The sequence below is a fragment of the Schistocerca americana genome, chromosome 1, assembly GCF_021461395.2.
Source record: "Schistocerca americana isolate TAMUIC-IGC-003095 chromosome 1, iqSchAmer2.1, whole genome shotgun sequence".
Classification (NCBI taxonomy): domain Eukaryota; kingdom Metazoa; phylum Arthropoda; class Insecta; order Orthoptera; family Acrididae; genus Schistocerca; species Schistocerca americana.
In genome coordinates this window covers 185,694,326-185,707,811 of record NC_060119.1, presented here as the reverse complement: position 1 = coordinate 185,707,811, position 13,486 = coordinate 185,694,326, and the positions used below count along the sequence as shown (strand labels likewise).

The 13,486-nt window shown below is 37.2% G+C and overlaps 1 protein-coding gene across 3 annotated transcripts in view; it reads left to right on the top strand.

The window, feature by feature from the left end:
* LOC124555517 (protein yippee-like 2) overlaps positions 1 to 12,645 on the top strand; it is a 609,150-nt gene extending 596,505 nt beyond the window's left edge. For all 3 annotated transcript variants that reach the window (XM_047129839.1, XM_047130443.1, XM_047130895.1), the window contains 2 exons: positions 3,396 to 3,504; positions 10,409 to 12,645. In XM_047129839.1, the coding sequence (XP_046985795.1) occupies positions 3,396 to 3,504; positions 10,409 to 10,498 (199 nt within the window). In that variant the 3' untranslated portion in view covers positions 10,499 to 12,645. The remainder of the gene's footprint in view (positions 1 to 3,395; positions 3,505 to 10,408) is intronic.
* Positions 12,646 to 13,486: the final 841 nt, after the last annotated feature.

Here is a 13,486-nt window from a genome sequence, read left to right as displayed (position 1 = left end):
AAATACACAACTTTAACATGAAAAAGTGTAAAAGAGAATTGGTGAAACATTACACAAGAACACAAAGCAAAATACCTGCTTTTATTGAAGATAGTGAGTAAAATACTTCACATGTATTTTTAAAGATAACGTTTCCCTGCACAAATGGTGAAAAAAATCAAAACTCCTTCTTTAGCATAGTCATTTCATATTGTTATTGATATGCTGCCGGCCCACTCTCATTATCTGTATATACTGATATTTGAATGAATTCCAAGAAGTTTTACTGTTTATCTGGAATAAAATTTTGTTCCATCGACTGATAGTGTACAAGATGATGAAAATTACTATTGTTTATAGAAGCTGTGGTGGTTAAAACTGTTACACTTAGACCTTCTTAATTCCATACTTTTCAAATCTGTTATATTTTAAAAATATTATGCTCTATGTACATTGAGATATCTTGCTCATCATCACTGTGTCAAATGAGCTGCATGCAGGTGTAACAATTGTAAATACACTATCTGACCGAAGGGGCTGGATGTCTGTTAGTAAACATTAATATGGCTTGTATTTATTCTTCACCTTTATGATGGCTTGACCTCTGCTGAGGACACTTTCAATGAGTTGTCTGAAAGTTTGTGAAGGAATGGCAGCCCATTCCTCCTTAAGGGTTGACATTGGAGAAAGTAGTGAAGTTGGAGCCTAGGTCTGGAGTGAGATCAACGTTATAACTCATCCCAAACATATTCCATGGGGTTCACATTTGGATTCTACACATGCCATTCCATTTCAGGAATATTATTTTCCACGAACCACTGTCTGCTTTATTGTAGGAGGCTTTACCTTGCTGATACAAGCAGTCATCGACTCCACTGTATTCCTCTACTGTACGCAGTACACAGTACTGTAAAACATGTTTATGTCCTTTAGTATTTAGTACTTTCGTAAGTGCAGTAATGGGACCACAACCCATCCACGAAAAATGTAGCCATATCATAACATTACCTCCTCCCTACTTCAGTGCTGACACTACATGTGATTGCAGATAATGTTCTACAGTCATTCACTAAACCAAAACCCCTTCCATCATATGATTCATCACACCAAATCACTCATTTACAATCATTTTATATCCAGTGGTATCACCCTTTACTCCACCTCAAGTGTTGCTTTCCATTGACTGAAGAAATGTATGGCTTATGAGGTTCTCCTCGCCTATTGTACTCAATTCTTTTTAACTCACTGTGTGCAGTCATTGACCTTGCTGAATTGCTGGCAGCACTTTGAAATATCTTTGGGATGAGTTGTAACATTGATCTCACCCCAGACCCACTGATGTCGTGCAATTTTTTACGATAACGCTCCGCAATGCTCGACAGTCCCTGTCTGTTAGCTCATGACGTGTACCTGATCTTCCTTCATATTCCCACTTCACAGTTGAATCATCAAAAGTTGACGTGGACAGCTTTAGAAGGGTTGAAATGTCTCTGAAGGATATGTTACTCAAGTGACATTAAATGAATAGCCATGTTCGAAGTTGCGGAGCTCTTGTGACCAACCCATTCTACTATTACTGCGTCTCTGTTGGCAACAAATATTCCCCACTCCCTTTTGTACCCTCAGATCTGCCTCTTGTGATACATAGTGGTCAATTCTGCATTGCATAGGGATATCCAGATACTTTTACATCTGACCGACAAAAATATTGAAAACAATTGCTTTGCATGTATGATTTAACTGATTTTTACTGTTTTCCTGTTTGCTTGGTCTAGGTGAATCACATTGCTTAAATATTTGAGTTACTGCCTTGTGGTAAATCACATTTGTTTCGTGCAGTGGCATTGTCTTAATGTGTAATTTTCACATAGTTTTCCTGTTCCTTTATTTTATATAGTGTAGTATTATTCTCTCTCCAGTACATTTGTGCTACTGTTGGTTCTCTGCAGAAGATACATTTACAAATATGTACTTACAAACTGCTCAGCTAGAGGTTTGAACCACCTGCATATCTGCAAACATGTGTAGGATTAAATTCAAGAGGAGCAAGGGTGGGGGGGGGGGGGGGGACTTACAAACCTAAAAAAAATTACTTTACTGTAAGATAAAAAACTACATCCTGTACAAAAGGCACTCGGTGACATCAAAATGTGCTACTGTGTAATATTCAGCACCATGCTGCTTCAGCCTGTGTGTTGCAACACGCTCGGATTTTCCTTTGCATACTGTTCAAAAGCTGCTTGAGGTATTAGCCCTGGAACCTATCCTACCATCTTTGATAGCAATCCTCCTGATGTTATCTAATGAGTGATGAAGGTCCACGCAGTGTTGCACTGCAAGTTTGAACTGTTCCCAAGCACGTTTAATTGTATTCAGTTGGTAGATATCACAGGCTATTTCATTCATTTCTTTCCTGTCTTTTGGAGGAAGGTATACGTGATATTGGCGTAATATGCTTGTGCATTGTCATCTTGAAAAATGAACCTATCACCAAAATGTTGATTGTAAGGGTGACCGATATAGGTCAGAGGATCCAATACCGATACTGCACAGCCTTAAAATTATGCTCAATAATGCTGAGAGGAATCCAACATCTGTACATGATACCGGCCCAAAACACAACTGATCTGGTGAACCTGTGGCTCTGTAAGCCTGAGATGTACGTTAGTACCTCCACACACTCCTGTGATGATCATCAGGTGTCAGACAGTTCCTAAACTTGTTACTGAAGAGAACCTGATGCCACTGATCAAAGTTACATTCTTGACATTACTTTGCCCACCTTCTTCATGTACGATACTTTTAGAGGGCTTGACTGCTATTTATAATGGAGATCTAAAGACTAAATTAATTGTAAGGAAACAGTTGGATACTATCTTTGTTGATGCGGCGCTCCCAACTGCATTGAAAAAGGCATCACGCTGTTCTGTTACACTCTCCTAATGGCATCTAGGAAGTAGAGGTCATAAGCTTTTGCTGACAACCTCTACAGGGCATGTATGTTCAGTGTTTCCTGTCTGACAATACTGGAATATAATGGAATAGTTTCAATGATGTTGTTGCATTGTATGCAGATCCACTGGGCTACTTCCTGTCCTGACAACCTTTCTTGCTATAAAGTGACATAGTGTTCATGGTCTAAACTTGAAATGACCCTTTGAGGCAGGTTAATATACTGAGTAGTGAACATTCTACCACTCACACTACTGAAACGCACTGAGAATGTAGCTGTACTTCTTGGGTGCACACAGAGATTTCTTGTGATCAACATAGTATAAAGAAAGAAGTTTCCAGTTTTGATAACAAACTGTGCAAGTCATGATGATGACGACAAAAACTTATTTTTGAAAATTTTGTGTTTGATTACATATGAAATACTCTTTGTGCCAAAACTGACTTTTGCATTTGTTGTTCAGGGTGAATGTGGGATGCGGCCCTGCAGAAGAGAGAGTCCTGCTCACAGGACTCCATGCTGTTGCCGATATATACTGCGAGTGCTGCAAAACAACACTGGGGTGGAAATACGTAAGATAATTCAACAAATATCTTTTTAATAGAAAAAAAGACCGCAAAGAAAAAGCTATTTTCCAGTAATTGTAATGTAACTGACAAAACAGACAGCTCATAAATAGACTTTTGCTGTACTGTAATAGTAAGAGCATGTATATTTTTGAGCACATCATTTGCAAATAATAACAGATATTCATATTCCAATTTTTCATAGTTAATAACATTATTGTCAGAAATTTAATTCTAATTATGAATTCATCATGCTGCAATATGTTACTTCTCATTTCCGCCATGAGACAACAGAACAGGTTATACGAGAGTTGTCCAGAAAGCAAAGAACTTTTTGGTATAACTAAATAAAAACAAAAGATATTGGTGTAAAACATTATTTACGAAGTTACAGTACCGTACTCTATTTTGAAATATTGTCGCAGTAATTGTGAAGGCACTTATTGTAGCATGGGACTATTTTTTTCAGTTTCTATGTTGTACACTTGTAGTGCCAAAGATTTGACCCAGAATGTCACTGTTTGTTTAATGTCTTAATTGTTTGTGAACTGGCATTCTTGTGATCACTGTGCTTGGGGATCAGCAGTTGGTGTGGTAAAATCATTTTTTACACTCTGAATGATCCTGATAATTCATGTTAGAAGAAACTGTATTCTCTGCCTGGGAACTTGGTGTTTGTGTTGTCCTCGTCACTCCATCATCATTATTATCATTATTTGTGACAATGGCTGGACTGGAATGTGTACAAATTGGACTGTGTAAAAATGGGGACATTGTATGGGCACTGATGACTGTGCAGTTGAGTGCCCAACAAACTAAACATAATAATCATCATCATCATCATCAAATTGTATTCCTGTTTTAGCTTGAGAGCCTCAGACTGTTTCATTCTTGCATTGCTTTCTACAAGTGTTTGCATTCAGTTTCCCTGAACCATTCCATAACTGAAAATTTAATCATAATTATTAAACATGTAAAATATTGTAATTTACTTGGTTTTCACAAATGGGATACAAATGCAGTCTGAATACAGAAATCTTATTAATGTCACCATTGTTCTGAAAAAACACTCAGTGTCATATTCCACTGATCATGCAGTCTACAGTTCTGTATAACCTGACTCTTACTGCTACTTGCATACTCGTCGCCACTATCTCTATACCCTGTGACGAGACACTCTCTCTCTGTGTGTGTGTGTGTGTGTGTGTGTGTGTGTGTGTGTGTGTGTGTGTGTGTGTGTGTGTTTAACAATATTATGCAAAGGACAGATTTCTACTTACGTGAAGGTGTCACATTGAGTTGCAGGCAGGCACAATGAAATGACTGTTACACATTTGAGGTTTTGCCCTGAACCTTTTACAGAAAGGAAAATGCACGCACATTTACACAAGCAAGCACACCTAGACTCAAGTTCCACCTTAGCCTCACACAGTGCTCAAACTGAAGGCCCCCTACTTTTGAACTCTGATCATGACGTACATAATTCCCACTGAATACTCTAGTACCCTCAGATAATTTTCCCTGTTGATGGACTAGTAATGGTACATATGTTCAATGTCAGAGAAACTGAAAGTCCTAAGTCCGTGGTACATTAACAGCAAATTTGATGTCCCTCCACAATTTCACAAGCTCTCATATTTACAACAGTTGTTCAAAATGGCATCCCCCAGCATCAATCTGGGCTTGGAATCATCACACAGAGTTTTGTCATACCCTTTCTAATAATTCAAACAACAGCAAATTGTGTTGCAGGCAGAGAGAATTCTTGCCAGATGATCCTATTCAATCTCAATAGGTAACTCGTAGACAAGTCTTTTCACTTGGTCACACAGGAAGCAGCAAGTGGGATGACATCAGGTGAATATGTTGGCCATGAAACAGGACTTCCTCTGCATATCCTCTGTTCAGACTTTTCATGGAGTGCATTCACAAACCTGCAGCCCAAAATGAGATGGAGCTCCATCATGTTGGACATTTGGCTCGCTCATTTCCAGGCCAAGCTCCCTTACCTCTGATTGATACATTTACCCTTCTCCAGCATCCCTGAAAGTTTGTTACATCATCATTGAATCATCCTGTAAGTAATATTCGAATACGCTAAAGATAAATGGGCTTTGTAACCAGAGAAGTTGTTATCTAATTACTGTATCTTCATTAGCCAAGTGCCCCTGTGGTAACATACATTTTCCTTTCTTAAACTCCAGTTTTCTATAAATTATTAAGGGAAACATAGTTTCAGAGAAATTGGTGGACTAAACTTGGAGGTGAATGAAATTTTTCAGCAGCAAACTTTGTTATTGCACTTGCTCAATGAGCATCTGGTTTATGATTAGCTATTGCCAAGCACATAGCTTTTATTGTGGGTATATTTTGAGGATTAGGAGACCTGCTTGTGTAGGTTAATGTGCAGCATGCTAACCTGTGACAAAGAGGTGTACACCAGGCGCAGATCAAATTCACAGTGTGGTTTAAGGATTGTTGATCTGGTATACTGGGCAGCTTGTCTGTGATTTTTAGGTGGTTTCCCACATTCCTTAAGGCAAATGTTGGGGGCTATTCCCCAATTGCCACTTCATAAATTACAAGGAACAAAAAAGTTAAAATCTGATTACAAACTGGACCAAGTTTACGCAATTTGGAGACTGATGGCACACTCAACTTCTGTCCCTTTTGCATACATACATACATACATACATACATACATACTTGACAAGCCATGATATGGTGCCTGGCAGAGGGCTTGTAACATTACTAGTCATTCTCTTACCGGTTCCACTAGCAAACAGAACAAGGGGAAAATGACTGTCTACATGCCTCCAAACAAATCATAATTCTTCGTATTTTGTCTTCATTATCCTTACGCAAAATATATGTTTGCAGTGCAGAATTGATCTGCAGTCGGCTTCAAATGTCAGTGCTCTAAACTTTCTCAATAGTGTTCCACAAAAATGCCATCCCTCCAGGGATTGCCATTTGAGTTCACAAAGCATCTTCTGGTGAAACCTACCACTAGTGGGGTTAAGAATGGGTTACACTATTGTTTTATACACAGTCTCCTTTATAGATGAGCCACACTTTCTTAAAATTCTCCCAATAAACAGAAGTTGACTATTCACCTTCCGTACTGCTGTCCTGAAGTGCTAGTACCATTTCACTTTTCTTTAACCCTTCAGTTAACTGAAGACTATGGTGACGATAATGACATGTGGCCACAGCATTAAAATAAAAATAAATTTCCCAAATTATAAACAACAGCAGACACTACAATGGGATGAATACTAGGGAAGAAATTACATGTATTAACATAAATATATCTGGATTATTTCCAACTCACAAACAAGTAACATTTTTAAAACTAGTGACCTTCTGCATTTCAGTACTGGAAAAAGATAAACAAAATATTTTTGGATTACTGTTTTTTGGGAATCATATTAAATAATGCATTACTCATACTAGATTTTCTTTACTCAAGATTTTTCTGAATGGTTTCAAACTCCTTTTCTCTCACTCCTCCTCCTACCTTCATGATTTCTGCACCCTGAAGCATACTGTAGCTTTTTAATTTTCTTATTTAGTGCTTTTCTCAGTTTACCTGAAGTTAGGAAGATAATTTTTTCTCATGCCTCCTGAGTTACTTGTTCCTCTTTCTTTTCTTTCACAGCAGCTGTCTCATACTCAAATAATCTTTTGTGTTATTCATCTTTTTAATCTCTTCTTCAAGATACCTTGGGTTTTATTCTTCTTTTTGCTGTTCTTCTAATAAGAGTTTTTTCTTACATTCTTCCTTCTAAGAATTATAATTCTATGTGGTATCTCGCCTGCTGTCAGTGTTCAACACATTTACTTGCAAAGTAATGGATTCTTACCACATGACTCCTATTCCATAACTAATGCATAGTATGACAATTGCCAACACTGTAGAAAGAGAAAAAACATTTCAGTGACCAAGCAGGCAGTTAATAATTTTGTAAAAGAAATAAATTAAAAAATTGGCTTGAGAGAGTTTTGAACACTGCCCCTCCACTCGGCAGTCCAACACCATGACCACTTAACCATGACGCTGTGGCTATGTAAATATGCTCGATGTTATACTTGTTAAGCTTGGACCGTAAAAGTCTGGCACAATGTGCTACCAACTGGCAGCACTGAAGTGAAGTCCTAGTTGTGTGGCAAGGGCTATCTATGCACATCATAAACCATGCATGTTGTCTATCAAAACCGTATATATTTGACCCATAAGGCAGTTACGTCACGTGAGTTGTGCATGCGCAGAATCTCCTTAAAACATGCATAAATGTAGGTGTGCTCATGACCCTGATGCCAAGCTTAACGGAGTCTAGAGGAGCACTGGTGCATCAGATATAAGTGCCATATCTTTCAGATTGCAGCATCTCTGTTACAATCAACAGCATTGAAAGAAAAATAACCAATAAATATGTAAGGTGTCGAAAGTTAGGGTAGTCATGTGCTCTTATGCTCTTACACAGCAGCAGCCACTGCTTATACTGGAATATCATTGATTTGAATTTAGCATTATGGCAACAAGATGCAAACACAATTTAATGTTTGAAAAGAACATGATGTAAATAAACAGTCTCAAAAATCAGGCACCGTGGCTGACAATACAGTGAGAAATAAACATCCCAGGCCAAATATATTTGTTCCTGAAACTGTCCCCACAGTCTCTGGACTTATTCAGCAACATCTTAAGAAATCTGTATGAAGAACTGCAGCAGGGACTGATTTGAAGCGTTCTAGCATTCGAGCAATACTGAGAAACTGTCTACACATATTTTCATTCAAGATCCATTAGTTCACACACATACCGGCAGTTTGACAAATGAGATTGTGAACCAGATTCTCAGAATGATTGATAATGACGGATTTGATGTTGGCTGCATCTGCTTTGCACTAGGAGCCCATTTCCAGCTGAATGGGTTTGTGACTAAGCAAAAATGACGATTTTGCGGTTCCCGTTAGTGTGAAGCAAAACCACAGCAATCTCCCAAAGTTACTGTTAGTGTCATGGTGTGCAACAGAAACATTATCATCAACCCTTTCTTTGTTTGTGAATCGAAAACTAATAGACACTACATTTCAGTTTTGGAACAATTTGTCAATACACAGCAAGCAGGGGAAGATCGACCAGAAATGTGCAAGTAAGATGAGGCCCAGTCACATCACACTGAACAGATGTTGTGTGTTTTTGATGAATACTGTACTTCAGGAGTTGAATCTTTACTTTGAATTGCCCTGAATTTACTGGTGGACATGTGGATGGTGCTCCATATTCACCAGATGTGACCCCCTGTGACTCTTTTTTGTGGGACACATTGAAAGACACTGTCTGCTTAACTGTCGCATAATATTGGAAAAATTTAAATCATTTATGTTTGGCATTTTCTCTTGAGGCATTACGAAATGTCGTAGCATATTTTGTTGTTCATTTGTGCTATTTCTCTACTGGTAGTGGTGGACATTTGAACTATACAGCATACAGTGCCATCTGTTATCAGCTTTTTTTTCTGTGTAAAATTCTTATAGCTTCTTTGATAAAATACTGTGTGTTGCATGCTTCCATCAATTTTTGTTTTCATGTTCTTTAATTTAAAAGTCATTGTATCTTTTGTTGCACACATTGTCAGTCCTTCACTCAGTAGAATGTATTGCTTGATGTGTACTTTTCACCTGTCTTTTTTTTAAAAAATAGTTTCATTAACCTCTCTGACCCTCTTGAACAATTTTGTGTTGAACAGTAGTATTCGATAGCAGTAAACACTATTTTGAGTTTCTTGTTTATTATTTCTTGCTAAATGCAAGTATGCTGTAGCTCCTGTTCCTTGGACATGCGCAGAGTTATTTGTTCAGTAGTTACAAAGATTTTTTTTAATGTGCATAACTAACTGGGGAGTGTGCCAAAATGGTATAATTAAAATCTCCTGTGACCTGAACAGGTCCTTACAGTGAGGATTATTACTGTATTTGGCTGTTTTCCTAATTTCCCTTTTCTGTAGTCTGAAAACTGTACTAACGTTTTGTGCAGAAAAGCATTCCATTGCTAAGAACTGAGTTAAAATACCAATAGAACTTAACTATAAGGCATTGGCTGTTACTCACTGATGACAACTTCAAGGGCATCTAATTCTGATCTTCTTCTGTTTGTGAGTAACTTTCGTATTGACACTGTTTCAACTGATAATAAATACATATTTCTAGAACTTTAGTGTATGCTATGCAAATACCAACTACATTTAAATTTCCGGTGTCATTTTTTCCTGTTCAAACTGAAATTTATGGCATTTGTTTTATGTCCAGTGTAGCAGTATTGTAAACTTTTGTGAGGGTTTCATATACTTTCACTGCAAGGAGACCTCTTATTCTTTCAGTGGCTATAATATTGCAGTCATCAGTAAACATAATTTTATCCCTTGTAATTGAGTTTCACTGGAATTGCCACTTTGGATGAACACAGTGCTGGGTTTCTCATATGAAAATTGAATAAACATGTGTAATGTACATGAAGCATGCCTTACATGATCCACAGGCAGTAGTTCACACATTACTCTTTCCTTTCTTGTTAAAGTAGCACACATGATAAAGAGCAGAAAAATGTCACCTCATTATTAAAGTTGATTTTAGTTTGCAGAAATGCAGCAAAACAATGATAGTGACAAATGAAATGCATTTGCTGTTATAACTTCTATTACATGCCTTGTATTAATGTCTATATCATGTAAGGTTTTGTGTGATCTTAAGCTTCTCCAGCGAATCAGTTGTTTGTATTGCTTTTGGGTGTTTGTATTGCTGGGTGCAGTCATTTACAAAACATTCCATGAACAGTTGCACATCTTAGAACAATACAAATACGTAATGAGTTGTTCTGCATCATCTTTCTGTTTTTATGTTCCAGGAACATGCTTTTGAATCAAGCCAGAAGTATAAGGAAGGCAAATACATCATCGAGTTGGCTCACATGATAAAAGAAAATGGTTGGGATTGAACAACAGTTTAGCCCAATGTTGCCTCATGGGAGGCTCCCAGATTGTCCCACACTGCATGCATGCTTGGATGATCTTCTGTATTGTGAGAATTTAATTTGTGTTGAAAACCAGAAGAATAGAACCAGTGAAGGAAATGAACCATGACATTGTGTGGTAACACACAAGACTCCACACATGTGTGCCTGCACCCAGTGGTGTTAGCAAAGAGAGTGTACTGAAAGGAACAGAAGCGCTCTTCTTGGTCTTAATAAAGAAGAAAGTAAAAGTAAATATATGTTACAAGAATGTGCATTCGACATCGACAGAGACAATTATAAGATATGTGTTACTTGATGAACAGGCTCTAGAGATAAGTTACAGATTTCTATGCTTAGTTTGCACTGTTCATTGTTTTTATATCTATAAAAGAAAGCATTAAATGTGGGAGTCGGTATTAGACCTATGGACGCAAAGTGAAGTCCACGTTGTTTTATCTATTGGGTACCTGGCGGCAGAAGGAAGCGGAGCCTCATGCATCCGCAGAGATCTGAAAAGTTATATTATGTACTTACTGTGTGCCAGGTGAGGCGATGGCCACTGACTGCACGCTCGGCTGTAGTGCTGAGGCAGAAACTGCTTTTCAGTTTGTGTGAATTAAGTCTGACAATTTGCTTACTGATAATGTTTTCTCCAGATATGCAGTTGTGGACTTTACCATTGCAAGTTTAGCTTGATGTGATAAGTGGTGGCAGTCTTATCTTTTATTTGCATCAGAGTGATCTTGATTAATTTATACAGTTGTTGGAGAGTTTGGTTGATGAATGCTGTGAGCTTTTTTTGACACTTTAGACTTAAGTGTACTTAAGGAAGAAAATTCAGTTTAAAAAGCTTTTAATAATTTGAATAATCATGTCTCACTTTGCTGCAGAAAAGAGAAATTGCCATCACAACTCTTTTTTGGTAACCCAGTCTAGTCTTTCAGTCTGTGCATTCATTATTATTTCCCTTGTATTAGATAGTATTTGTACGAATTTTTGTTTTTCTTTATGTCCTCTTTTTTTTTTCTTTCTTTCAGTCCTCACATGTTTAATTTGGAGGTAGTTCAGGGGTAGATATCATCTTTCCATAATACAGTGAAAACACTTACACTTTGAACTTCATCATTCGAATATTTTCTTTCTACCGATTTCATGTTGACATTGTCAGATGAATGGAACATTTTGTTTCTTTGAATTTTTTTTTAAAACGTAAAGGAGCAGAAAAAATGCGTAATATATCCATCCATGGAATTTTGATGATGTCAGTACCGATTATTTTCTTCTTATCCTAACAGTGCAAGTGATATATGTGGAACAGTTTTTCAGTGTCTTTGATACTGTAACATGTGATAATCATTTTATCTGTGAATTATTTGCTCCATGTGTGTACCAATGTGTAGACTGCATAAACAAAGGCAGAAATAAATGTGATTGAATTTGATATTAATGACCACATAATGTATGTTTTTTTCCTTGATAATTTTTTATACATTCAGTTCATAGTATTTTCAGTTTGAATAGTTTTATAACAAAACATGCCATATTTTTATGTATTAGTGGTAAGTTAATTTTATAATCAATATGCTAAATCTGCAAAAAATAGTAGTGCTATCCACTTTCATTAGGAAGCAAATTAGCATGTGCATCATTGGAGTTTTTAAATTTGATATGTCTAGAAACTAAGATGCCTGTGTGTAAATGTGAGAACTGTCTTAGGTGATATTTTTAGTTTTATATACTGGTACTTGTATTCCTAATTTCTTTTTTCTTTCGGAATTTGCACAAGATGATATAGGGCTGAACTACATGCATACATATTCTACATTTTCTTACAATACAAAAATTGTGTCACTAAACTTATTTTCTGATTTACTTATAATGCTGGATAAAGAGTAGGATTGTGTGTGATCGAAATGACTTTCTGTTAGTATATTTGTATTTTCACAATTACATTTTCCTAGGATTCCCTTATATAGTATAAATGTGAGAATATTATTCAGAAATATCTGTACACAAATGTTATATTTTGTATGTATCAAATGCTATGTTCTAGATTCTAACTCTTTAAAACTGGTAATCTAACCAGAAAACTAAATGAAATAAATTAAAGAGCAATCTCAGTTACAAAATCTGAAGTGTTTTATTAATACTTGTTTCACAATTGAATTTTCCATTACAGGTTCCCCGTTGGTGAAAGTGAACACATTTACCAATTTTGTTTTGACTGGCCAAAAATATGGGAACACCAAAAACACAACATATTACCATACTTTATACAGTGTGCTAAACCCACTGCCATTCAAAACATCTTATAGTTGTCTTAGGATGGATACATCCAGATCCCTTGTGGTTTAGAAGGATATCTTGTACCATTCTTCCTGCAAAATAGTGGCAAGTTCTGGTAATGATGGTGGGAGTGGATCACGCACACTCCTTTCAAAAATAGACCACAAAGGCTCAATAATACGGAAATCTGGTGATGGAGATGGCCAGGGGAGATTTGGCATTTCCTCCTTGTGCTCTCAAAACTAATACTGGATGGTGCGAGCTGTGTGAACAGGGCCCCCGTTATCTTGGAACAGAGCGCCACCATAGGGGAACAAATATTGTACCATAGGATGGACCTGATCAACCAAATTACACACACAATCTTCGGCAATAATGCGACTTTGTACAGTAACTGTAGCCTATGGAATACCATGATATTGCTGCCCAAATCATAGCTGAACCCCTGCCCTATTTTACTCTCCAGTGTAAACTCATTCAGAAGTTGGAAACAGTGTGGAAAATGACACATACAACTAAATGACTTTCTTCCACTGCTCCACAGTTGAGACTGTATGGCTTCAGAACCACATTTTCCCGTTATGAACGTTTGCATCACTCATGAGTGGTTTTGGAAAACCAGCTTGCCCTGCGATTTCCTGCTTGTGGAGCTTCCTTTGTGTTGTTTTGGCTCTGACTGGATTT